Below are 26,355 nucleotides of genomic sequence, written 5' to 3'. Positions count from 1 at the left end.
ACCTGACGTGTCTCATTCTAACCCAGCGGGCACTGGGCCAAGGTACCTCCCCTTCACACCTGCCCAGAGAAAACTTCAGCTCACAGCCAGGCTGAGCCGGCTCCTTTCAGCAAGTTGGGCCAGCATTTGGCAGCCTCACCTGACTGAGAGTTCCTGGGGGCTCCCTGTCTCCCCAGGTCTGGTTCTCTGGGTAGAAAGGAAGGAGGGAAGGGGAAGAAGAACAAGGTGGGGGGGGGAGGGAGCCTGCCAGCCAGGACATGTGCATTGGAAGTGTGTCCATTCCAGTGAACTCCACGGTGATTTCACATTCCTCCCTGTCTGCTCAGCCCCGTACAGAGCCACTGAACCCCTCCTGTATGCTGGCCCCGAGCCGGGAGGGCAGATACAGCACGGGATATGACCACAGGCTTCAGGGCAAGGCCCCGGGCTGTGGGCTCTGGCAGAACCCCCAGGACCTTCCCCAGCACAGCTCTGCTTTTTATCATCCTTGTGTGTTTGGTTAACTTGTTCTGCTCAAACAGTAGAAGACTTCTTTCTTCTTACTTATCAAAAAGGCCACTGGTCTACGGGAAAACAGGACAGATGAAGGCCTCGGGCACTCAATGAGACACTAAATCTAGGCTAGTGGATGGTGCCGGTGGTGTTCGCAGAAACACTAGTTTGTACATTAGAAACTAGGTACACACAACTCTACTTGTATGTCACCTCCTCAGAGTCTTATTCGCAAACCAGGTCTGTTTTGATGAGTGGAGAGATAGCAGCAGGGGTGAGGAAAACCTCGGGGATACATTAACTCCAGGAAAACATTAACAGGTCTCAGGGCTCCCCTCCTCGGAGCTGGAACATCAAGAAACAAGAGGTCCGAGGAACAAGAAGGACTCCCTGTCCTGCAAGTCCCCCAGAGCCCAGGGCCATCCTGCCCCGGCCACCCTGGTGCATGATGAGAAATCCCCACCTCCTCTGCTCAGCTCGGGGGCTCCGGGCTGGGGGCTGAGGGTAGACTGCTGGGGGTACCTTTTCTCCAGCTGGGCAGGAGCAGTTGATGGTCTTCAAAAACCCGATTTGTTCACTGCCGGAAGTGGGAGGCTGCTGGGGCAGGGGTGATGGCTCTGTCAGCACGGTCACCTGGCACTGGAAGGAAATCCCAGTGAGTCAGAAGGTCAGAACCTGGCTTTTCACCCAGCACAGCTCCCCAGCAGGCAAGGGACCAGGAACCCAAGAAGCCTGAGCTTGAGTGGAGGGGAGATCGGGTCATGCCCAGCAGCAGGTCCTAGGCTCCTGAGGCCTTGGAGTCAGAAGGGCCTGGGCCAACCTGCTCTCAGCCACATTGCTGGCTTCTCAGCGGCTACAGGAACCACGAACCCCTCTAAGCCTCAGTGTTACCCTCTGCAGAATGGGGACAAGGGTGGGTCCATTGTGATGCAGTGAGGAGGATTCGATGGGACAGCTCACTGTCTCACACCCAACAGGTGCTTGGAAACGATGTGCTTCCCTACCATCACCACTTCCCCACCTCCCTTCCCTATGTTGTCCAGGCCCTCATCTGACCTTCTCTCTTTTGCTCAGTCCACAGTCAGGCCCATCTGACTCCAAACCCCCAGCGCTGGGGGTTTCCACCACCATGTCTTGGGCACAGGGCCACTGAGCACCGTGTGTGGACATCACCCCTCTGCCCCGGGAAGCGGGCTCTGTCACTAAGACCACCTTCCAAGCAGCCCCGGGACTGGGGTTTGTTAAAGAAGTTGGGGAGGGAGAGCCTTGAAAGGGGGCAGATGCAGAGAGGTCCAGGGTCAGGGGAAAAACTCTGGGTTTTCTCGATCTCTCCAGTCCTGCCTGCAAGCCCCCTCCTCCCCTCTGCCAACCAACCCAGTGTGCCAGGCCTCCATCCACTGAGCATGGTCCGTCCCTCCCAGGGCCATGCTGCCAGCCTTGGCCTCTCCTCCCCAGAGCCGGGCCCCACTGCTCGGCCTGCAGACTGGTGGTGTCAAATAAGACCGGGACCACGGCAGCCCCCTAGGGAGACCTGCCTGGCCCCCAACCCACATCCTGGGGGCCCAGGAAATGGAGCCCTAGCCCCAGATGGTCACTGGACTCCTCTCTGACCACATTCTGAGGGTGGGCACCCTCTGACCCCTGAATGCCCATTCCTAGGACCTGGACACCCCCGTCCCTCTGGAGGCCAAGGACCAGTTTCCTCCCCACCTCTGCATGTAGGAGTTTGCTCACCGGGCCCAAGGGGATATCACAGCAAGTCTCCAATTCTGCGTGTCTGGAGTCACAATAAATCACAATCTGCTGCAGGTCAAACTGGAAGGGACATGAGGTCAGAGTGAGTCTGGAGGACTCGGCAGCCCGAAGCCTCCATGCCTCCAGTAGGCCCGCACAGGGGTTGGGCCCTGCTTTCTCCTCGGGGTCCCTCCCTGGCCTGAGCTTCAGGGGAGCCTACAAATCTCCTGTTTACACACCCCCTTCTAGAAGGGACAACCCAAGAGCGAGGAGGTTGGAGGCTACGGGCTTGCCGGCACGGATGGCGCTGGTTCTTGAGTCTCCGAATCCTTCCCCGGACACCTCTGCCCCCGGGCACTGTGACTGTGCTTTCTGAGAGCCCCTTCCTGGGTGCTCTCACGACAGGCTCCGAAAGTCTCCGGGAAGTGCCCCATTTCCAACCCTCCAGACATCTCCACACGGTTGCTTATGTCAACTTTGTAAAGTAAAAATGTGCCTTTATCACCCCCTTGAATACACAGTCCCTTAGTGTGACTTACAAGGGCTCTGGTGTCCAACACTCACATGCGTATGCACACACACACGCACACACACAACACACACGCTCGTGCACATGCACACGTACGCACACCCGCACACACCCGCACACAACACACACACACGCACACACACACCACACACGCTCGTGCACATGCACACGTATGCACACCTGCACACACCCGCACACAACACACACACACACGCACACACACCACACACGCTCGTGCACATGCACACGTACGCACACCTGCACACACCCACACACAACACACGCATGTACACACACGTGTGCACATACCCTCACAACACACACGCTCACGCTCACACACGTACACACACCCACACACATGCACGCACACGTGTGCACATACCCTCACAACACACACGCACACGTACGCACACCCGCACACAACACACACGCATGTACACACACAGGTGTGCACATACCCTCACAACACACACGTACACACACCCGCACACACCCACACACCACACCCACGCATGTACACACAGGTGTGCACACACCCTCACAACACACATGCTCACGCACATGTACACACACCCACACACACATGTGCACACGCGTGTGCACATACCCTCACAACACACATGCTCACGCACATGCACACGTACACACACCTGCACACACAGACCCACACGATATACACAGGCACATCCATGCACACGTACACACATCCATGCACATGTGCCCATACAATATACACACGCACATGCATCATGCTGATGCAACACCACCCAAGCAGTACACAAACACACACACATACACACACCTGCATACACAGCGCCCACACAGTACACACATGCACACACGCACACGCATATGCACACACACACAGTACACACACACACACACGTACATACATCTGCATACACAACGCCCACACAGTACACACATGCACACACGCACACGCATATGCACACACACACACACACACAGTGTGCAGATAAAGCCCGGGCCTCCTCTAGGACAGTCAAGCCCTCCAGGGCCTGGCTCTGCTGCCCTTCCAGGTGTGTTTCTCTTCATTCCTATTCTATGACATCTGACCTCACAGAGCCCACAGCCATGCCTCGCCATGTGTGGTTCCATTTCTAGGAAAGTCCCGGAAAACCCAGCAAGCTCTTAGTCACCCCCCAAAACTGTACTTGCTGCTCTCACGTCCCGGCTCCGTAACCACCACGTGAGTGCCGGCCCCATCGCTGGTCACTCTGCACGCAATCCCGCACGTCTGCAGCACGCGGACCACAGACGCCCTTGCTTCCTAGTTTACTTCTAAAATCTGCTTCCCTACTAGCGCATGAACTCTGCAGGCAGGGCTCTCTTTCCTCGTCTCCCACGGGAGCCCAAGCAGCAGGACCACTGGTGCACGGCGAAGGCCCAGAGCACAGAACTAATGGTTGGATGGATGCACGCGTGCACGCACAAACGTTTTTTGAAGGGAACTCGAGCTGCACCAGTGGAAGGAGGGATGCTTATCTTACTAAACACTGATGCTAAGTGCCCATGGCCTTGTACCTCCCTCTACCCTTCTCCGGCTGACCTGTGCTGCACTTGGAGTGGCCCAGCGAGCTGGCTGGGCAGGTGGTCGGCCGCTTGGCCTCATCCTCCTGGCTGTATGACATGCCCCAGGAGTATGACTCCCTGCCTCACTGACTTGGCTCGCTACAAACACTTAACCGTTCCACTCATCTGTCTGTTCTATTTCCTGTAAGACACTAGCCCACAGACAGAGGAGAAAATGACAAAATGCACAATCGTGCTTTTGAACAAGGCCCATTTTAAAGAGAGGGTCCTGCTTTCTGCATTAGCGAGCGCATACACTCAGCAGCTGGGCCGTTTGGCAAGGCTGCAGGGACAGGGATGGGGAAGAACGAGGCAGAGGAGCAGGGTCAGGGACAGAGCACAGACGGCCTAGGCCCGACAGAGGTGCTCCCAGGTGGGGTGAGCGGGTCTGGGAGCCAGAGGGGCCCCTTTCCCTGCCACCCTGCTCCTGCCTCTCCCCTCCTCCCTCCACCGACCAGGGAGTCCACCTGCTGACGTCCCTCTGGCTCCCACTCCACCTGGCGACCTCTGCTCAGGCCTACGTACCCTGTAAACCTGGGTGGTCTTCCCTGGCCCGGCTTCCCTCCAGGGTCCACCATCTGCAGCTCGGTGACCCTTCTCTGGTGACAGCAGGGTAACCAGCATGGGGGTGCAGGGAGCTTAGAATCTGGTTTAGGTCCTGGCCCTGCTCCTCTCTCATGACAGCTGGACAAGGGACCCCAATCCCAAGCCTTGCTTTCCTGTGCTGTAAGTGGGGGTGGTGCTGAGCACCCGCAGAGCTGGGTGAGGACCTGGTGAGGACCAGGTGAGGACCAGGTGAGGCAGAGAGCTATCTATGGGTCCCAGGGAGGATTACAGGTGAGCTGTGGTGCTCGCGCCATGTCCAAGGCGCCAGACCATGTGGTTAAAAGTGCCCCAGCCCACGCTTTGGCAAGATTTATGACAGGCTGAGGAATTCACTGATTCTCCTGCCACATACTTCATTAGGATTTGTTTTAATTCTAGAAACCCAGCAGGAAACAGGAAGTGGGAGCAGTATTCTGTTGACAAACATCAGAGGTTCTGGGATTCCCAGTATTGGATACAAAGTGGACGCTCAGCTACAGCCGTGGGCAAAAAGAGGAGAGAAAGGGACACACCCAAGCCCCCAGACTCCATACAATGGGTTAAAAGAACCCAATTAAGGGCCCAAAGTGGCCGTCACATTTCAGAGTCAGGCAGGACACAAACCCCGGGTTCCAGACGCACGGTAAATGCAGACCTTACAAGCAGACTTTATTTTATTTTGCGTATACTTTCTATATTTGCCAGATTTTCTACAATCAGAGAAGAAAAAAAAGCCTCTATTTAAATGTACAGAAAACTCTGTAATTCTACCCCCCTACCTACAAATACGTGTGGAGATCTACGTCCCCACTGCGAGCACAGTGCCTGGCACGCAGCAGATGCTCAATGTATGTGATCAGTGACCGGCTGCACGGACGAGGGATGGTGACCCCGGCGTCCCATATGGTTTCTGAGTCAGGGTCCTCCCTCCTAAGGCAGTTCAAGGCGCTGTCTTGATAAATGGTACAGACCCGTGAGGGGGACCTGGGGATACCCGACTCCCGAGGCTGCCCCCCGTGACACCAGGACCTTGGCTGCAGAGGCCCCCGGGACTCACATCGATGGGCACGCTGTCGTGCAGGCGCTTGCCGATCACCGTCTTCCCCTGGATGTCGATGTTCTCCCTCTCCTCGATGGGCAGCGTCTGCACCGGCACACAGTCAGCGTACAAGGACACGTTCTGGGCCTGGATGCTCAGGGCGATCTTGTGCCAGTCCCGGTCAAAGAGGTCACTGACCCGGGGGCCTCGGAAGATCACCCTGACAGCATCCTTCACGGCACCCACAGCATCATACTCGACTGCCTTGTTCTCGCCGTCCAGCCGGATGGAGACCTGGAGAGCAAAGGACCACAGGCTCCCTGAGCTGCGTGGGACCAAGGCGGGAGAGTGCAAGAGGGGAGAGGGTTGCGGAATCAGGAGCCACATCCTGGCCGTGACCCTCACTGCTGGTCACCCTTGGATAAAGCCTCGGTTCCCTCCTCAGCCTTGGTGCTAACAATACTACCCTGCAGGCTGTTCCGAGCACCTGCACTAGATGGAATAACTGGGCTCAGACACTAATCCAGGGGTCATACACAACCCCATGCCTGGGGGTCTATGCAGTAGGGGCACTTTTGTGAGTCTGCAAGACAAATGGTGCAGAAGGGCTTGAGTCTCAAGCCCAACGAGAAACCCCAACTGGTCTCCATGTCATTGAAAACCCTGGCCCGGCAAAACAGGCCATGTCTGACCAGATGCCAGGGACCAGGCTGAGACCCCATCCCAGCCCACACTGTCTCCAACCGTGAGGACGACCTTGAAGCTCCAGTAGGATAAACTCCTTGGCGGCAGGGACTAATGGGTCTTGTTCACTGGAGGACCCCCTGCCCTTTGCAAAATGCCTACGCAACCCTGGAAGAAAGTTTTACTTTTGTTTTTCTTGGAATGAAAGAATGACTGGGGGCACCTGGGTGGCTCAGTCGTTAGGCGTCTGCCTTCGGCTCGGGTCATGGTTCCAGGGTCCTGGGATCGAGCCCCGCATCGGGCTCTCTACTTGGCAGGAAGCCTGCTTCTCCCTCTCCCACTCCCCCTGATTGTGTTCCCTCTCTCGCTGTGTCTCTCTCTGTCAAATAAATAAATAAATAAATAATAAATAAATAAAGAAAAGAATGATTGGACACTTTCTCATCCAGGTGCTCATTTCTACCTCCCTTACATGGTACTCACTAAACACCTTCTATTCCCTGCCCAGCTCCCTGCCTCGAGTCTGGATGCTTGAGGGCTCTGCCTGGGCTCCTGTGTCCCTCGGCATCTCATCAGCATGGCCCACGGGAAGGCCACGGAACAGAGACCGTAGGCAGGAGGACAGGGTCCTAGGGCTGATTCTCCCTGCCCCTCCCTGCTTCTCTGCGGTTCTAGGTGGCTGTGTCCCCACACACACTCTGGCCCTTTGGGGACCCTCTGTCCTTCCTGGCTCCAGAACTCATGGTCTCCAGTAACCACCAACCACCTCCTGTCCCGGCCACCCAGGCCTCAGGTGGTAGTAGCTTCTTCTTGTCGCTTAGCCCAAGATACCTCGATACGCTTTGCTGGGTTCCTTAACCCTGATGCTTAACCTTATCAGCAACCTTAACTCTGGCCACTTTCTTAAAACACTCTTCAAAAACTGGGGCTGTCTTAAAAACAAAAAAAAGAAGAAGAAGATAGCAGGAGGGGAAGAATGAAGGGGGGGAAATCGGAGGGGGAGACGAACCATGAGAGACGATGGACTCTGAGAAACAAACTGAGGGTTCTAGAGGGGAGGGGGGTGGGAGGATGGGTTAGCCTGGTGATGGGTATTGAGGAGGGCACGTTCTGCATGGAGCACTGGGTATTATGCACAAACAATGAATCATGGAACAACTACATCAAAAACTAATGATGTAATGTATGGTGATTAACAACATAATAAAAAAAAAACTGGGGCTGTCTAGGGCGCGTCTACACTCAAACTGGCAAGTCACTTTTGAGCTGTGTGTCATTTAACCTCTCTGTACCTATTTCCCTATTTATAAAAGGGCACCAACGACAGCACCTACATCACAGAGTCATTATGAGGATTAAATGAATTAGCATATATGTAAAACACTGACACAGAATTCATTAGATGCTGCGTGCTGCTCCAAGTATTAGCTATAACAAAATAAGCAAATAAATCCAAAAGCATCCCCGCAGGGCAGCCTTCTCTGGCACACACACATGACTCACCCTAGCCCACTCACTTGCTCTCACATCCCCAGGCTCATTTCATTTACTTTTTCTCATGCGCCTGGTCAGGGTTCATTTCTTTTGTTCACCCGTTTCTTGCCTGCCCTGCCCCGTCCTCATAAGTGGGCACTTCATCTCGCTAGTTCCTCTCTTCCAGGGTGAGGACCACACCCAGCACATGGTGCCAACCCCTAAAAAGGCACTGCATGAATGAATGAGTGAATGAATGAGAGCCCTCAGTTCAAGGAAGACCGCCGTGCACTGCCGGGCATCAGCCACAGTGTTAATAACAAAACCCAGGTTCTGACTTCTCTTTCTGGGCCCCCGTGACCTCAGTACAACCGGAGGGGGGGCTAGGATCTGTTTTTACTCGCACTGCCCGCTGATAAGCTGTGCTGTGGGTAAAGAGGGAAAACTATGAGCCCCTGGCCAGTAACCTCGTGCACTTCTAATGCACACACCCGAATAGTTCTATTATTAAACGTGGTCTTCTGCTTCCCGTTTGAGCCCCGTGTCCCCAGACCACTGAGGGAGCCTCATGAGCACAGGTGGCTTTCCCTTCAGACGGACATTTTTCTAGCAGGACACAGAGCGAGGGACAGCGCCCGGCAGGCCTGAGTCCTTTGTCTACTGGTGCTGGCTGGGGCCTCAGGAAGGCGCCTCACGGCTCAGATCCATCAGCAAATCCTGTTGGTTCTAGTTTCAAAAGACATCCAGAATCTGATCATTTCTACCCAGTTTAACTATTATTGCCAGTCTGGGTCAGTATCATCTCTTGCTTCTATTACTACAATAGTCTCTGAATTAGTCCTCTCATTTCTGGACCAGCCTGCCTCCCAGAGCCTGGTCTCCAGCAGAAGAAGGCCCTACACCAACGCCCCCCCACCACCTCTCGAGCCTCATCTCTGATGAGCACCCCCCACGCTCTGCTCCAGCCGAACCTGCCTCCTTCCTGTCCCTTCATGGTATCTGGAATGAGTGAATGACAAATGGAGAGAAGGCCAACTTTCGAGTGTGGTTGTAAATACTAAATGTGGTGATGAATATGAAGATCTAGGTCGGTAGGCCTGACAGAATGCGTGGGGATGCTGTGAACACACATCACTTCCCGCAGGCCTTTCTCCATTTTCCCTGTGTCTAGCCAGTACTTTCCCCCGGGGCACGGAAGTGGCCACCATCAGAGGGCCAGGGAAGAGCACTCCACCAAGGCTTTTGCTCAATGAAATTGAACTGCCAGGTGCCTCTGAAAATGAGCCTCACGTCCCCCTAGGCGGGCTGTCTCTGCCTGGCTCTGTCCTGTCCCAGCCCACGGCTCGTTCCGGCAGGCGGAGGGGAGGGCACAGACATGGCAGACGGCTAGCCCACACAGCTCTGCAAATGCCATGAGGGGAGAGAACCCAGACAAGGGGGTGGGGGCTCGCCCGCAAGAATGCATGGCTGGTGCCCAATCCCACTGCACCAGCCCCTGAGAAACTGGAGAAGCAAGTCCCGCGTGCCTGTGGATGGAGGTGGATGGCTTGCGTGCCCTCCAGGAAAACGACCTTTGGAGAAGAACCTCGTCTGTCCCATCCAGCCTCCCACGCTCAGGAAATCAGGGCACTCAGCAGTCAGATTGCATCTCAATCAGACCAGGGGTGCTATGGAAAAATCATTCAATAGGACTAATGGCGGGAGACAGGAGCCAGCTGAGCATGGTGGGTAACAGACAGACTAGGAGCCCGACGCCCCGTGTTCAAATCCCTCTTTTCCTTTTTCTCACTCGTGACAGCGCAGGCAGAAGCCTCCCCTCCTGTACTCACCCCCCACCCCCCCCAAGATGGCAACAGGCTGGGAAGGGGATGGGATGCACTCTGATGTGTGAGGTGCCCATCCCTCGCCCCTACGGAGAGCAGGGCCGTGTGGACGAGCCCGTGCAGCGTCCGAGTCCAGCTCTCACCGGGGCGCACGGCTCGCTGCATGGAGGGTGCCAATCCTTGGCTGCAGCCCATGCATGTGGTCCCCACGGCTCAATTGCTTGAGCACATTTTCATTTCAGCTCCAGTGAAAACAGAGTCTGTATCCCTCAGCTCAAGGTGAGTCATGTCTTCCAAAGGGAAGAAGGGTAATGACAAAGACAGAAAGAGTCCCTAAACCCTGAGAACCAGGGGACGGGGATTTGGCAGGGCACAAAAGTAGTGTTGCTTGCAACTCCAACCAACGTGTGGGGCTGATGACTCTGATCTGAGACCCTCTTTCCCCACTGGGCTGCGTGCCGCCGAGGGACTGCTCTACCCTTGTGGGGACACAAAGCCAAAACACACCTGAGGGGTCACAGACAAGGCCTCAGAACTTCCCTCAGGGTAAGAACAAAGGACGTCAGGTGTAACAAGACTGTATCATGTGTGAGGCACTTTCTAGACGCTCTAGAGACACGGTTCACCCCACCGTCCCCAACCATTCACGGCAGCTCTGCTGTTTCCATGTGACAGCTAGGAACGTCGAGACTCAGAACACTAACCCCACATGTCTCAGGGCCGCACCAAGAAAGGAGTAGGCACACGATGGGAACCCGGGTCTGCTGACCCTGAGCGAGTCTCTTCTGCTACATCACGAAGCTGTGCCAGTCACACCGCGAACAGAGCATAGGCCGCGGGACAACAGAGCTGGCCGCCACCTCCTGGTTAGGCCGAGCATCCCTGGGGCAGGAAGGAAGTTGGTCTCCGACTCGCCAGAGCGCCAGGCACTGGACCACCCTCAGGGGAAGAAGCTGCATCTCTCACAGGACCCGCAGCATCCCTGGGGCTTCACACACCAGACTCTTGATCTCCTGGGCCCGGGACGGAGGGCCATGGAGAAAACATGGCAGGTGCCGCCGGCCCCACGAGAAGGACACAGAAAGCTTCTGGCCCCTGAGACACAGCACGCTACCCTTACCTGCGGGATCCCATACTGGTCGATGACCTGCCAGATATACCAGTCTTCTTTCCGAGACATCTTCCGGAAGCGGAAGGTGGTGACAAAAGCATACTCATCAGGCAAACCTTCCGGGAACACATCCCTGGAGGGGGACAGAGACGGAGGACAGCGGGCTTAGCAAGAAGAGCAGGGGCTGCAAGGGAAGCCTAGGTGTCCCGTGGGTCACTAAGTCCTGCCAATTTTACTTCCCAGATGTCTCCTTTGGCCGGGGTCTCAATATGACCCTCTGCAGACCCGTGCTGTGGCCCCTTCCTTGTCCCCCTGCCTTGGGCTTCAAGTCCACCCCCATGGGGTGTGTACGCTTCCGTGTCTCCACCATCCCCATCTGACAATATCGATGGCAGATGCTGAGTTGCCACCCATCCCCCCCCTTTCTGGGTCAAGTGCAGCTGAGTGTACCCGTCTTTACCTCTCCCCACTGGCTCCTTCTCAGTGGGGCCCAGCCGCTCTGTCTCATCCCGCTTGATCCCCTGCCCTGCACCCCAGGACGTCCTCCCATCTTCACAGAGCAGAGCCCTGCGTCCCCGCCCAGTGTGGCCCCCTGCCCAGATTGTCCTGTACCTGCCTTTCCCCTGCACACTCAGAATGAAAGCTGTTCCTCCCAGGAGTTACAAAGAAGGTGTTGGCATCCTCGTGGGGTAGCCAAGGGCAGCCAGGGTCTGCGGGTTAACATGACACAATCTGGCTGCTACGTGTCTGGACAGAGACCCGCACAGAGAGGGGGCCCTGTCTCAGAGCTCTCCTCTTAACCATCAACACCCTCACCCCGAGGCACCTGGCCACGGTGGGGCCACGTCCTGCTCTGGGGGCAGGGACCTGCCTGAGGAATGTACAGCACTGATCTCTCCCTGGGAGGGGGTGGAAGCCAGTCTGGCCAGAAAGCTGGGAAGGGAAGTGAGGAGGCGTCTGGGTTCCTGGTTCCCGACTCGCACACCCTCTGGGACCCTTGGTTTGGCTGTCGAACCTGTGAGCTAAGACTGGCCCTCATTTTGTGATTCTCGGCTCCCAATCTAAGCTGGGTGTGGGCCCTGTTGTTCAAAGTCATTCTCCGAGCTGACCTATCACCCAGCTCACATGCAGGCACTAGGAGCAGCGTCCATCCCTCGGTGCTGGGCCCTCGCAAGACTGAGGGACGCCCTTGGTCACTGCCCTCACTGGACGGAGACGGGCCCCCCCACCAGGCTCTCCACACAGACACACACTTTGTAGCCACAGTAGATACTTTCATTTTTCTTATTTCCTTTCATTTTTCTTATTTCCTTTCATTTTTCTTATTTCATTAATGAGTCAAACCAGGGGACTGTTTTTGTCCAAACGCACTTTTTTCTTATACCTTTGAAATAACACACACATATGTGTGCACGTTTGACATACATATACCTAGATAAACACCGATGGATCCATATAGTTAGGTCCGTATAGCATGGATCTACAAATCTGCATTTATATTTCTCTATATATATTTAGATAAAGAGAGAGAGACTAAGGCTTTTTCTGAGAGCATACATATAAGTATAAGCATACACATATATAGCTTAAGAAAAAGGTACTATAATCAGGAGGGGGAATGGTCATTAACAGAGAATATCTAAAGGAAACCGAAGTGGCCCAATCTAACCTATTCCACAAATAACACAGCAGATAACAAGATCACAGTGGGAAACACCAAGGGTGTGGGGCTGGAAGACCTGAGTTTGGGGCCAACCTCTGCCTCCTACAGACTGCGTGCAAGATGGTGGACACATTATTGTCCTGTTCCGAGTCTCAAATGTCACACCAGATAAATGATGAGAGGAGTACCATGTTCACCTCACTTTACTATAGTGAGAAATACATTAGACTAGGTGTGTAAAATGCCCATTAGACAGACGTTACACATGTGAGAAAAAAGTTAATATTGAAAGTGACATCCCTTCCCATTCTGAACAAAATTAACCTATGCATTAAAATTACACCTGTCTGTGTGTTTGTGCATACATACAAAAGCTTGAAAAACTACAAGGATACTATTCTTCCTTGAAATGTCAGAGCTCTGTTGGGATTGATTTTGTTCCCAGTGTTTTGCCATCAAAACCAAGTTGGAACCGTATAGAAATCCCTTCTCAGAAGGCCTCGGTGGGCCAGTACCTCTGAAGATACTGGCCCAAACCTTCTCAGAAGGACTCGGTGTACGCCGAGCCCAGATCCTCTACTCCAGAACCCCTGCACAGAGCAGCCTCCGCAGCTGTCCGTGCTCTCCACGGGTCTCTGCCCGACCTCCCTCCCGCCCTCTGCCAGGTGTCCAGGGCAGGTCTGGGAAGAGAAGGGAGCACTCACTCTGTCCTCTGCACCACAGGGAAGGATCCCATCCGGACATAGGAGCTCTGCATCCCATTCTCTCTCCTCCCCAGGATCTCCTTCACACTGAACAGATCCATCAGGTCAAAACCTGTCAAAGAGAAGAGCTGGGGTGAGTGGCGGGAGCTGCCCCGGTGTTCCGGAAACCCCCACGGGAACACTTGGCTTGCTCTGCAGGCAGAGCGGTCATTGAGGGCTTGCCCTCCTGTGGCCACAGTCCTGAAATTCACGTGAATTTTGCTTGGATTATAGGTTGGCAGCTTTTAAGTTTCACGCTTTTAAAGAGTGAAAGGTCAGAGAGAAAAAACCTGAATGATATTGCATTCATTGGCAGGTCCTTGGTTCTGGTTTGTTTTGGCTCTAAGAGAGGACCTCATGTGCACTGGCAACGTCTGTGATGGGAAAGTCATGACCTTTGTGCTCGGGGCGCTGGTGGGGCGAGGGGGTGATCAGCTCAAGCACATGCACGTGTGACGCTGGGCCGGCTACATAACCTGTGGGATCCTTGGCACTGACCATTTGGTCGTAAGGGGAGGGCGGATCACCGCCCTGTGGGTAGAGCAGGAGTGATAACCAACCCCACCAGCACATCCCGATCCACATCCCTACAAAACGGTCTGGACTGGAGTCCCACAGGCCAGGACACCCAGTTCTCAGGGGAACCCAAGCACAGCACTCAACCCGAGGCTGACGTACTGGCCCAAACCGTGTGACGTACTGGCCCAAACCATGTCCCCTGGGCAATGAGAAAGCTCAGGCAGGTTCGAGGGAAACCACCAGAGGGCAAGCACGGGGGCTCACTCGTTTCTGCATCCCCAGGGCTGACACGACTCTTGGCCCCGGCGACGCTTAACCCATGAGACTTTGGGAAGATTCTTGGGATCTCTAACTTTCTAAGGCACTGTCATGCAGGTGAGAGTTGAGCTGGCAGGGCTCACGTTATGATGATGAAGACATCCCACTAATCTTTGCTGTAAAAGATCATTTATTCATTCAACACATTCTTGAGAGCCTCTCTGCTACTCCAAGCCCCGTGTAAGAAATAGCAGGGACAGAAAAGGTTAGCACTGACTGAGAGTTGGGGTGGTAGAATGGACAGGTCTAGGCTGTGCTCCTGACCACAAGGTCCTTGCAGTGTGGCCTTATGCAGGTTACCTAACATCTCTGAGCACCGGTCTCTTCATCTGTAAAAAGGGGTTGTTTCAGTATATACCTCATAGGATTGTGGTAAAGCTTGAATGATAGGATACAACGCTCTTCATATAGTGTGTAACATACAGGAACCCACCGAATAGTTTTCATATTGATTATTTTCCCATTATAATGATTACAGCCTCTTCTACCACTAAGTTCTGCCCACAGATGCCCTTTATTCATTTGATGCATGTTTTTGAGAGCCTGCTCTGAGCCAAGCATGTGTGAGCACAGCACTTAAAGCAGGAGGAGAGACGAAATCCCGGTTCTGGGGAACTGGTGCCCTCGTGGGGGACCAGAAATAAGCAAACATACAGCAGGAAGATAAGGGGCAATTGCAGGCAGAGGCAGAGCGAAGCAGGCGTGGGACTGCACACGAACAGAGGCTGTGCCCAGCCCAGAACAGAGCCTGCCACGGTCCAGGAGGGTTGCACGCACTGTGAGGCTCTGCCAGGCTGGAGCTCTGAGTGACTTTTTGGAGTTCCCAGCCCCTCGCCATGCTGAGATCATTTCATTCTGGAAAATGACTAAGAGTTGCCATTATGTCATTTTAAATAGCATTTCACACTCTGGCTAATTAATGAAATCCATGATATAATGTTCAATGATATTTAATCCTTAAGATAGAAAACATGAATCCAGAAGCTTCCTCATGGGTGAAAAACATACACTTCAAGCTTTTTCACGTGCCCTAGGGCGAATGATCCAGGCCCTCCAGAGACGGGGGTCTCCTCCAAGGGGCAGGCGCTCCACATCTCCCCCGACATCAACCATGTTATATGGGCCATGGAGGGTTCAGCAGGCCTGAGCGGGGCACAGGCTGAGCAAGGCCACGTCCCTTGGCTTACATGCTCAGGGAGCTGAGTACGCCACCCCATTCCTTGTCCACAGACCCAGGCCTGGCCCATTGCACAAACTCATGCAACTATTCTTCCAGCCAACTTCAGGCTGGCACATGCCCTTTACCGTAAAAAGACTGTGTAAAAGAGAGAGCACCTAGCACCTAGAAGGCCAAATACTCATAGGTCAAGTCCCACTTAGGTCATGAGGGTAGTAGGGCCCTTATGGATGGTATCACTGCTCTTATAAAAGAGACCCCAAGACCTCCCTTGCCCTTACACCATCTGAGGACAATAAGAAGAAGGACATCAACAACCCAGAAAGCAGGCCCTCACCAGACATGAAATCTGCAGGTGCCTCGGTCTTGGACTTCCCAGCCCCCAGACCGTAAGAGATAAATTCCTGTTGCTTATAAGCCACTCAGTCCATGAAATTTCTGTTATACTGGCCAAAGGAAAAAGACACTGAGTGACTTTGAAGAAGTTGTCTGATTTCTTGAGTCTGTTTCCTTTACTGGGAAGGTGGAGGGAATAATCCCTTGCGAGGCTGTCGGGACAGTACAGTGAGGTGAGCTCAGAGAGCACGTGCGGGGAAGACAGCCCCGGACAGCTGCTCCATCCCTACCACCAGCCCTTGCTGGGGACCACGAAGGGACCTCCTTGACCCACATCCTCTGTGAAATCCCATCACGGGAGGCTCATACCCTGGCCATAGCTCCGCCACTCCCCCCAGAGCCCCACTGCTATCACTTGGTAACAGAGGACCAGGCGTGTGGCAAGAAGCAGCCACCTCCTCACTCAGGGAGGGGTCCCGGGGAGCCCCTCCCCCCAGGTAGCAGGTCGGGGGCACAAGATATGGGGAGACACCTGCTATAGAACAAGGACAGAAGCCCTCTCCTTTCAGCTCCCCCTCGGCACTTCTGTTGGCCCGGCCACAGCCCCCTTGAGCAGGGACTGGGCCCTGTGGTTTGAGCATCACCTGGGGACAGAAAGCATCAGGTGCCCCTGCAGCTCTGGCTCAACACCTCAGAGAGCCCAGCAGGCCCAGCTGGGGGCAGCTGGTAGAACTGAGCAGGCCCCACGAGAGACCTTCTGAAGATCCACAGGGCTGCCATATGTGCTGGGGCCCTGTCCCTGGACATGGCCTGGCAGTGCTGGGAAGTTCCCAGCACTGGGGGGTGGGGGCTGGGAATGGGGAGACTGGCCGAGAAGGCTCTGGAGGTTCCATGGAATGGACACCAAGTGGTAAAGTGTGTAGAGCCTGTTTGGGCTCAGATTCTGTTCCAGGCAGAGTAGGTTTTGGAGACAGTCTGTCCTGGGTCCGAAAGCTGGCCCAGCAATGGCCACGCACATGGGTGGCATCCTTGTGCATCCTCTACCGAGGAGGCGGGGATAATGGCCCAACTCGCAGGCTGCCACCTTGAGGACTGGGCACATCCTTGCAGGCAGGGCTGCACTTACCAGGTGCTTGTACCTGGCATCTCTTGCGGCTGGGCGCTGGTGGGCCCCTATGGGCTCTCCCATTTGTGACACTCTCTGACTCTCCTGCCTGCCTCCTGTAGGGGAGGGGGTGAGGTTGGAGGGGTGCAGGTTGTTGCTCAAGAGAAGCTGCCCCAGGTAAGTTAAGGGAGAGAAGAGCATCTCAGTCAGCACCCCAGGCCCTGTCCCTGTCCTTAGCTTGCAGCTCCACAATGCAGGCGCAATTACCACGGCCCCCACACCTCCCTCCTCCTCCGTACAGAGGGGAGGGTGCACCGTGGGCAGGTCTGTCCGAGGCCTCGCATGGACATCCAGCCCTGGAGGCTCTCAGGGAGCGGCGGAAGCGAGTTCACGATCCAGTGGACACGTGCCCGATGCCTTCCCCTTGACAAGTGAGTGGTGAGAACAGCAAAGGGGGCCTGCTCCTCTACTTCTCAGCTCTGTCCACTCACTAGACACTGCCACCTTGAGCTCGGTTCCCCTCACGCCGTTATACGTGGGAGAATTCCTTTTTTAAGTTTTAAAAAAGCAAACATATGCCCTGCTTTCTGGTTCCACTTTTATTGCTTTCAATGAATAAAAAAAATGACTACAAAAAAAGACTTAAACACAACAAAACTTTGAACAACAAGCAATTAACAAGGGGCAATAAAGGGCACGGAGAGAAAAGATGAATTGCTTGCAGGAAATAAAAGGCTTGGAAGGAAGACGAAAAATGCTCCCGAGGCAAATGGGCTCTGATGCAAGGCACCTTGAAATAAGGAAGCAATTGTTTAGTGCAGGAATTGCGAGGATTACCTCCCCAAAATCACGGAGTCAGCTGAAACAGGTGACATCAGGGACACCGTTAGCCATGGCCCTGAGTCCGCTGGCTGCACCTGTTCCATGCCAGCGCCCCCTGGGCGCTCTCCCCCACGGTCTCCCCGGGACAGAGCTTTGCTGGGCTCTCCAGGCACGATGCTTCCCCCAGGTCTTTAGTGGGTCTGGCGATGGCTAAGTCCCTTATCTAGGGACTGCTTCCCTCATCGGATGGTGAGCAATTTGATCTCATTCATGTTTCCAGCCCTGAAGAAGCCAGGAACCTTGGTTGTTTGTGGCACAGTTTGTAGAAAGAGGGAAGGAGAGAAGGTAGGATGCCTGTTGGTGGCTTGGATCCCAATAACGAACAGACAAAATCCCAGCCCCGCAGAAGTTTAGTGTCTAGGGAGAAGCAGACACATACGCAGTGTTAGCATTGTGGCTGAATGATTAGGAGGGGGGATGACAGGGCTTGTATAGGAGCACAGGGAATAGCTCCCTCGTCCAGCTGAGGAGCAATCAGGGAGGCCTCCCGCAGGAGGCAAGGCCTGGCCCAGAGTTGAAGAACAAATAAAAGGTGGGCAAACAGAGGAGGAAGAAAGGGCATCCAAGGTAGTTGGATGTGCACAGGTCACTGGGCTCGGGTCAGCTAGGTTCCTTCTGAGAATCTTGGCTATTCTGGGATGTCAAGAGCCAGGGTCAGGGGAACACTGGCTGGGACCGGGGTGGGCGGGGGCAGATCCGCCTGGGTTCTGTCGGCCACACAGCGAAGTCTGAGTGTCCTTCTGCAGGCAATGGGGAACCACGGAAGGGCGTCAGAGCAAGAAACACAGTCCTGTTTCTATTTTGAAGGTCAATCTGGCAGCAGGGAGGCAGGACAGGGAGACGAGGGAGGCCGGACTTGCTAAGGCAGGATGGGACGGGGAGAGAGCAGAGGAGGCCTCGGGCCAGAGTCCACTTGACAGGTGCAAGGGGCATGCCTCAGCGAGTATCTGGACGCAGGAGCCCAGGTAGGAGGAGAGAGAGAAATCCAGGATGTCTGTGGCCGTGTTTCAGAGCTGCTCGGAGCCTAGCATGTTGCCCAGCGCCACACCGCTCACCTCCCAGAAAGTTGTGTAACACCTGCTGTCACTAAAACTCCCAGGCCACTCGGTCATGAGCCTGAGAGGGATCCTCAGAAACAGGACGCGGCACGCACAGTTATGCAGGCAGAGAACCTGAGCCTCGGAGGTGTTGGGAGGCTGGGAGCCGTACCAGGCTAAGACCTACGCCTCCAAACCACCTGCTCTCTTCCCTTCCTGGCTGTTCTGGCCTGGGAAGCCCTGAAAACTCCCGAAGTCATTGGAGGGAATGCCTGGAAATGAGGCTTTTGGCAACCCCATTTTTCCCAGAGAATAAAAGCCATTCCAATTACCCAATTGCATTTAAATTGGCAAGTCTGAAACTCTATCTCTCCATAACCCCCCCCCCTCCAGCTTCCACACAGCTGGGGCTTTTTTCCGGGCTGGTGATAATTAAAGGAGAGGACAGATCCTGCAGGTTCTCCGTGAGCTCGGCGCCGCACAAACAGGGCATCTGTGCCACGTGATGGATGCCTGCCTGGCCCTGTGATTATTTCCTGGGAGCCTCGGAGCCTACAGAGGGGAGGGGAGATTTCAGGGCGCCACAGGGTGCAGACAGACACACCGGATTCCTAACAGAGGAATCCGATCCCCTCCATCCATCACCAGACAGCCTGTCAGCAGGACCCTTCTCATAGAGCAGAGACGAAAGAATTCATTCACAGCTCTGCAACTTGCCAGAAACTCAGGCAAGTTACCGCATGTGCCCGTGCCTCAGTTTCCCCAACTATAAAATACAGACTTGTGCCTCTCATACCTCATCCGGGTTGAATGAGAGCACACGGGCACAAGGCTTAGCACACCGTAGGTGCTCAGTGTCGATTCTTACCATTTTGGGTATGAATGCCACTCTTGTCATCTCTGCCGCCTTCTGTGGACACACACACCACCAGATAATGAGACGCTGCTCTGAGGGATTTGCTGCTCACAGAGTCAAATATGGACCATGGAGCAAGTAGGAATTTGTTTTGAAGAGCGACTTCAGTGGCTGTGCTTAGCTGGGGATTGCCGAAGCAGGGAGTGGGAGCAATGACGTCACACTGCCCAGAAGCTTCGCCCCACCCTGGGCAGAGCTACTCAGCTATAAAGATATCCCCTGAAAGGTAAGTGCATTAAGGAAGGGAAGAGGATGAGGGTCACCTTTATCTCCCGGGTTGACAGAGAACCCCTGGGAGTGAGAGGTCCTCACGGAGAACCAACCACACAAACCAGGTGCTCCACCAGGAGAAAAGAGGCGACTAACTCCACCTTCTTTTGGGTCCCTCCAGAACTGCTGACCTGGGAGGGGCTTGATGGGGGACTGAGCGTTGGGGACAGGCAGGAAAAGCAGTTACAAAGCGTGTGGCACTCAGCCAGCCGCCCCAGCAGGTGACTGCAGCTGGATCCCACTGGGAAACGCCAGGAAAGGGGTCAAACGTGGCCCTCGGAATAATCCCCCTCAAAAGGGCAGTAGAACCAGGGTGTTTCTTCACCCAAGAAACTGCCTGAGGGCTGAGTCAGTCCTGAGGACACATTTCACCTGCCGTGTGAGCAGGTAGGGCAGCCTTCTACCATTCTAGAAATATCCCTCAAGCACAAACATGCAGATGCAGGCATCTTCTTGTGGGCCGGGCACCCTGACATGGCAGCGGACCAGGACGGCATCCCCCAGACAGCGTCTGCAAAGCATCTGCTCCTGACACCCCCTGGCTCCATGCTGAGGATGCAGACCCCCCTCCGGCGCTGCAGATGCAGGGGCCCCGGCCCCTCGGGCAGTGGGCAGGAGCAGGGCTGGTGTCCTGGAGGTGGAAGAAACTCCCCTGAGATTTGCAGGGGCAGGAGGGAGGCCACGGGGAGGAGCAAACCCTACTCCCACACTCATGGCTCTCAGGAGGGTGGGAAGCCTCCTCAGCCACTGCCAACTACCTGTCTACCCCATCACGCGGGGACAGGCTGGGAAGGGGCTCTGTGGGGTTTATTTCTACTGCAGGGTCTGCAGCCAAGTGTCTCTGCTCTCTCTCTCTCTCTCCCATCATTCCGTCCTGTATTTATAGCTCTGATTCACGCTCTCACCCCGAATGCATTGATTTCTCCACTCATTTGCTCACTCCACCGATCATTCGCTTACTCATCCCCCAACTCATTTGTTCTGATGTGTTATTTAGAGACTCCCATAGAGTCACTGCCAACTCCCAGATGGAAATGCTACTGCTGTTCACGGTTCGGCAGCTCGTGGATGGGGGCTACCGCCCTCACAGCTCCAGCCGTTCCATTAGATGTCGGTGAACAGATCAGGGAGGCCAGCCCTGTGTCAGGGAGGGCTGCGCTCAGACCCAGCAAATAGCGCAGCGGAGCTAGCCGGCAGCTGCCCTCTCTCTCTCACCTGTGATTTCCTTGGTTTCACCGTTGGTGTGCTTAAAGCGGTCTCCTTCCACTCGGACGCTGGGGCACAGCACGTCTGAGGAAGGCAAGAGAAAACAGAGAGATGGATGAGCAAATGTGACCCACGGTCCCTCTGTGGAATATGACAGCACCCAGCACCCCCAGCTCCCGGCACGCAGCACCCAGCGCCCCCAGCTCCCGGCACGCAGCACCCAGTGCCCCCAGCTCCCGGCGCGCAGCACCCAGCGCCCCCAGCTCCCCGCGCGCAGCACCCAGGGCCCCCAGCTCCCCGCGCGCAGCACCCAGGGCCCCCAGCTCTCCGCGCGCAGCACCCAGCGCCCCCAGCTCCCCGCGCGCAGCACCCAGCGCCGCCAGCTCCCGGCACGCAGCACCCAGGGCCCCCAGCTCCCGGCGCGCAGCACCCAGGGCCCCCAGCTCCCCGCACGCAGCACCCAGCGCCCCCAGCTCCCCGCACGCAGCACCCAGCGCCGCCAGCTCCCGGCACGCAGCACCCAGGGCCCCCAGCTCCCGGCATGCAGGAGGCGGTGCACACTACGGACTGGTTCATTTACACGGGTACTTGCCAAGCACCTACTCTGCAAATACTGTGCTCTGTCCTAGGGGTGACACTCCAACAAGGTAGTGTACCTACTCACAGGGAGCACACAGCCTCACCCTTTAGAGAGAGTCAGACACCCAAACTGACAGGGTCAGCAGAGTGTAGTAAGTGACAGAGCAAGCGTGGTTGCTGGGGGATTCGGGACACAGGTCTGACACCTCGCCAGGCTTGGGGAGGTCAGGGAAGCTTTCCTGGAAAGGTGATGCTTGAGGCTTTCTTAAGGGAAGAGTGAAGACCTAGCTAGACTGACAAAAGAACAAGAGGGGCCACAGGCAGGGGCGCCTGGGTGGCTCAGTTGGTTAAGCGTCTGCCTTCGGCTCAGGTCACGGTCCCAGGGTCCTGGGATCGAGCCCCGCATCGGTCTCCCTGCTCCGCGGGAAGCCTGCTTCTCCCTCTCCCACTCCCCCTGCTTGTGTTCCTGCTCTCGCTCTCTCGCTCTCTGTCAAATAAATAAATAAAATCTTGAAAAAAAAAAAAAGAGGGGCCACAGGCAAAGGGAATGTCATTTAGAAAGGCATGAACATACGCATCAGGATTCTGAGTCCACAGGTGTCAGTGAAACGGGAAACGTGTGCCGGGGGCCCCCCACAAAGGTGTCTCTTGTGCTTCTGCCCACCCTAAGGAGCTTCAAGTACAATTCCAGAAGCAAAGCTGCTCAACTATACAAAGGCAATAGAGTAAGTCTTACAGCAAGACAAATACTTCATTATAAGATAGTACATTAATGTCTTAACGTCTTCACGATTCCTCACTTAAGAAAAAAGTTGGAAGCAAAAGAGACTCTTCCAATTGCCCCCCAAATCCCAGAAAGAGCACCAACTTGGAATTTTAAAGTCCTCGGTCCAAGTGTCGGCTCCCTGACAAACCAGCTCGCTGTCTTGGCCAAGTCTGTAAACCTGTCTTGGTGCGAGTGTCTCTGGCGGGGAGACCTTACAGAGCACACACGGGCCACGGGGCTGCCTGGGGGCTGAGCAAGCTCAAGTTCATAAGGGGACTGGAACAAGGCAGGGTGGCCCTCCAATTCAGCGCCTGAAGCAACTCGCTTACCTTAGTGGAGACCCTTCTCTGTGCGCGTCACCATCACAAACCCCCCCCCTTATTAGATAGTTCTGTCATCTGTCCCAGTGCAATGACCTGTTTTCACATTCGGGGCACAAGGGTCTCAGTGAGGGGCCAGTTCGGGGCCCCTTTACCAATCAGCAGTGAGGGAAAAGAATGAGATCTTCCCTGGTGTGGAGGTATTTTTCATGTTTATCCTAAAAGGCACCACGAGGTCTGCCAAGCCCCATGCAAGGGGTTATTTTGGAAACAGCACCGAGCTGTCTGTCTAGGACCAAATACGCAAGAGGATGCAGGCACCTCGCAATATTTAGACAGCCCCACCCAGGACAGCGGCAGCTGTGGGCTGACCACCAGTTGCTCTAGCCTTGGAAGGCTGCCAGAGAGACTGGCTGTGGATCATGCATTGACTCAGAAGGTTCTATCCTTGATGATGAGCCAATCCCTGGAGACCGATGGCTGGAGCTCAGGACACAGGCAGGGACACGGAGCCTTGTCTCCGAAAATACCCTAAGGTTGTCACCTGATTCCCAAACCCAGATGGGCAAGGACAGTCCAAAGACCGTGAACACAGGTAAGATGGGGCTTCTTTTCAAAGACATTAGAACTTGCCCAAACTGCGTTAAGGAATCATTCCCCGAACCACCTGCCAATCGCCTGGTGGGGCCATCACTAACCCTTATACATCCAAGAGGCTCAAGGGGCCATTTATTTTTTTTTAAAGATTTTATTTATTTATTTATTTGACAGATAGAGCCAGTGAGAGAGGGAACACAAGCAGGGGGAGTGGGAGAGGGAGAAGCAGGCTTCCCACGGAGCAGGGAGCCCTACACGGGGCTGGATCCCAGGACCCTGGGATCATGACCTGAGCCGAAGGCAGATGCTTAACGACTGAGCCACCCAGGCGCCCTAAAGGGCAATTTATAGCCAACTTAGTATGAAGTCAGGACAAATGGTTCCTAAAATACCCCCTCCAGCCAGGCTTCACAGGGGTGAGATGCCGGGGCCCTGTGGGTTCACCTGCTTGGCAGGGAGGTGGGGTTAGCATCCAAAGGCCCGCTTAGCCTAAAACTGTATCTGTTTGGCCAAGATATTTCCACATCTTAGATAATGATTTATTTATTTCCACATTAACTCATTTATTTAAACTAAAATATCTGAGAACTCCAGATATGTTCTAGGCACAGAGCTAGTTCTAGGGACACTAGAACGGGAAAAAAGACAAGTCCCCAGGTGCCTGGGTGGCTCAGTCAGTGAAGTATCTGCCTTCGGCTCAGGTCATGATCCCAGGGTCCTGGGATCGAGCCCCGCATCGGGCTCCCTGCTCAGCGGGGAGCCTGCTTCTCCCTCTGCCTGCCACTCCCCCTGCTGTGTTCTCTCTCCCTCTCTCCCTCTCTGATAAATAAATAAATAAATAAATAAATAAATAAAGACAAGTCACCGTCCCCGCCTTCAGGGCACTGGTGGGCTGACTGTGGCGACAGACCTGAGACCTGGAAGCACAAGAAAGTGTCACAGCTGCCATGACATCACTGTCTCCTTGCTCTGTAGGCTCCCCCCTCAGCCGTTGAGACTGCCCACCTCACCCCAGGGCTTGTTCTCAGTCACAGAGCCCCAGCACCCCGCCCCACGTCCCAGAGCCGATGGCACCACCTGGAAGTCACCGACTGGTGTCTGTCTCCCCAGAAAGTGTGAGCCTGCAGCCCCGGGCGGCTCCCCGCTCAGCTCCGTAGTGTCACTGTCTTCCCAGCCCCAGACACGGACAGGCCCCGAGTTCACGCAGACCAGAAATGACCAGTGACACCTGAGCCGAGAAGTCAGCCCTGGCTGGCCTTCCAGCCATGGGCTCCATCATGACGTGGATGAGCAGTGAGATGCCACAGAGCGGGGCTCCTGCCGTGGAGGTGAGACAGACCCCATCGGCCATCAGTCCTACTTCTTCCCTGCTAAAAGAATGCCCCTCAACTCAATGGCGGGCCGGTCTTGGCTAATGGAGGTAATACTGTCCCCCATGTTTCTAGCCTCCCTCGCTGCCAGGGACACACGTGTGACCCAGTTCTGGACAAGAAAATGAGTAACAGAGTTTGCTGTGGTTGGCTGAGGGGTGGTTTCTTAAAAAGCTTTTGCTTTTCCTGATGAAGTGGGACAGAGAGGCGGATGGGGCTGCCGAATTCACGTTCCCTTCCTTCTCCTTAGACTGCGGGGACATAACGTCCACGGGACTGCCAAGGACAACTGAGGAGACAGGGATTCCACTCCAGCAGCCCGAGCCTGGGTGAAAAGGGTAAGAAAAACACACTTCTGTTTGCCTCGGCTACCGTACTTGTTTTTGTTTGGTTTGCCTTTGTTTTTAATTTGCCACAGAGTGTATTCCAAACCTGCACGCATTCCCTTTCTGGGAGCAGCACTGATGAGCCAGGATCCAGGACTGGAAAGCTGCTCTCTTTCCAGCTGCCTGAGCACAACTCAAGACGGTGGTGAGGACCAGCACGTTATTTTCCTGGTAAAGGAGCCACGGACGGACTGGGGTGTCTTCACTATCCCAGGAAAGATGGGTTTACCCGGTAATCATTCGGGATCGACATGAGAAGCAGCTCTGGGATTAGAGATGGGAAGAGTTCTCAGGAATGGAAATGTGTACCTAGTTCTTGCATGAGTTGGTCAATGTTCCTTTTAGAAAGGGTAGGAACACACAAAGGCCATGGCTGATCACAAAGACCTGCTCCCTTGGAGCTGACTTACTGTCACTCACTGACACCCGTTCTCCCTTGGTCTTTGGGCAGGTGGATCCTCTGTGAGTTCTAGAGAGGAAAGAGATCTCTCTGCCCACAGAACCAGTTCTGCTTCACCAGAAGCTTTCAAGAGAGCCTAGCTACTGAAGGATCAGAGCTGCTCCAAGGGGGAAAAAAAACCCCAGGAATTCACTGCAGTTTCTGTGGAAAAACACTTCAATCATCCTCAGTTTACCAAATGGCAGAAGGGGAAAGTATGCTTGCCCAGGATGCCCTTTGGCTTTTCGCTGACACATCCACACTTCTATCTAGAAAACACTGAGCCATGCCATCCCCTGGTGTCTTCATTTGGGAAAAGAGAGTGCTGGTAATTACTGAGCACTACTGTGTGCCAGTCTCCCAGCTGGGGATTTTACCTGCAACAACCGTTCCAGTAAGTCGATTTTTTCTTCCCATTACGCAGATGTAGAAACAGATGCTAAAAGGTTAAGAAACTCACCAGGATGGGAGGAGTACCTGGATTTGAATAAAGGTCTCCGTGCATCTAGAGTCTGGGAGAAGACATGGTAGCCCTGGTCTAGGGAATCAGCAGGACCATGGGAGCAAGGGGCAGAGCCAGGGGACTCCGCGGGCCACGGACAGGAAGCGATCACTGCTCACCCAGCACCTCACAGCGGCCGCCACTGAGCGCAGCCGGCCATG

At 54.8% G+C, this 26,355-nt stretch overlaps 1 protein-coding gene across 1 annotated transcript in view; it reads right to left on the bottom strand.

Annotated features, from left to right (window-relative positions):
- The window catches only part of COL22A1 (collagen type XXII alpha 1 chain), a 250,581-nt gene that overhangs the window by 178,973 nt on the left and 45,253 nt on the right, over positions 1-26,355 (bottom strand). The window contains exons 4-9 of the mRNA XM_078071952.1: positions 21,245-21,319; positions 13,431-13,542; positions 11,073-11,196; positions 5,991-6,266; positions 2,227-2,307; positions 1,015-1,131 (exon numbers count right to left, since the gene is read on the bottom strand). Of these exons, the coding sequence (XP_077928078.1) occupies positions 1,015-1,131; positions 2,227-2,307; positions 5,991-6,266; positions 11,073-11,196; positions 13,431-13,542; positions 21,245-21,319 (785 nt within the window). The remainder of the gene's footprint in view (positions 1-1,014; positions 1,132-2,226; positions 2,308-5,990; positions 6,267-11,072; positions 11,197-13,430; positions 13,543-21,244; positions 21,320-26,355) is intronic.

Source organism: Halichoerus grypus, chromosome 5 (genome assembly GCF_964656455.1).
Source record: "Halichoerus grypus chromosome 5, mHalGry1.hap1.1, whole genome shotgun sequence".
NCBI classification, from domain to species: Eukaryota; Metazoa; Chordata; class Mammalia; order Carnivora; family Phocidae; genus Halichoerus; species Halichoerus grypus.
Note: the sequence above shows the minus strand (reverse complement) of the source record. Positions and strands in the feature narration are given on the sequence as shown.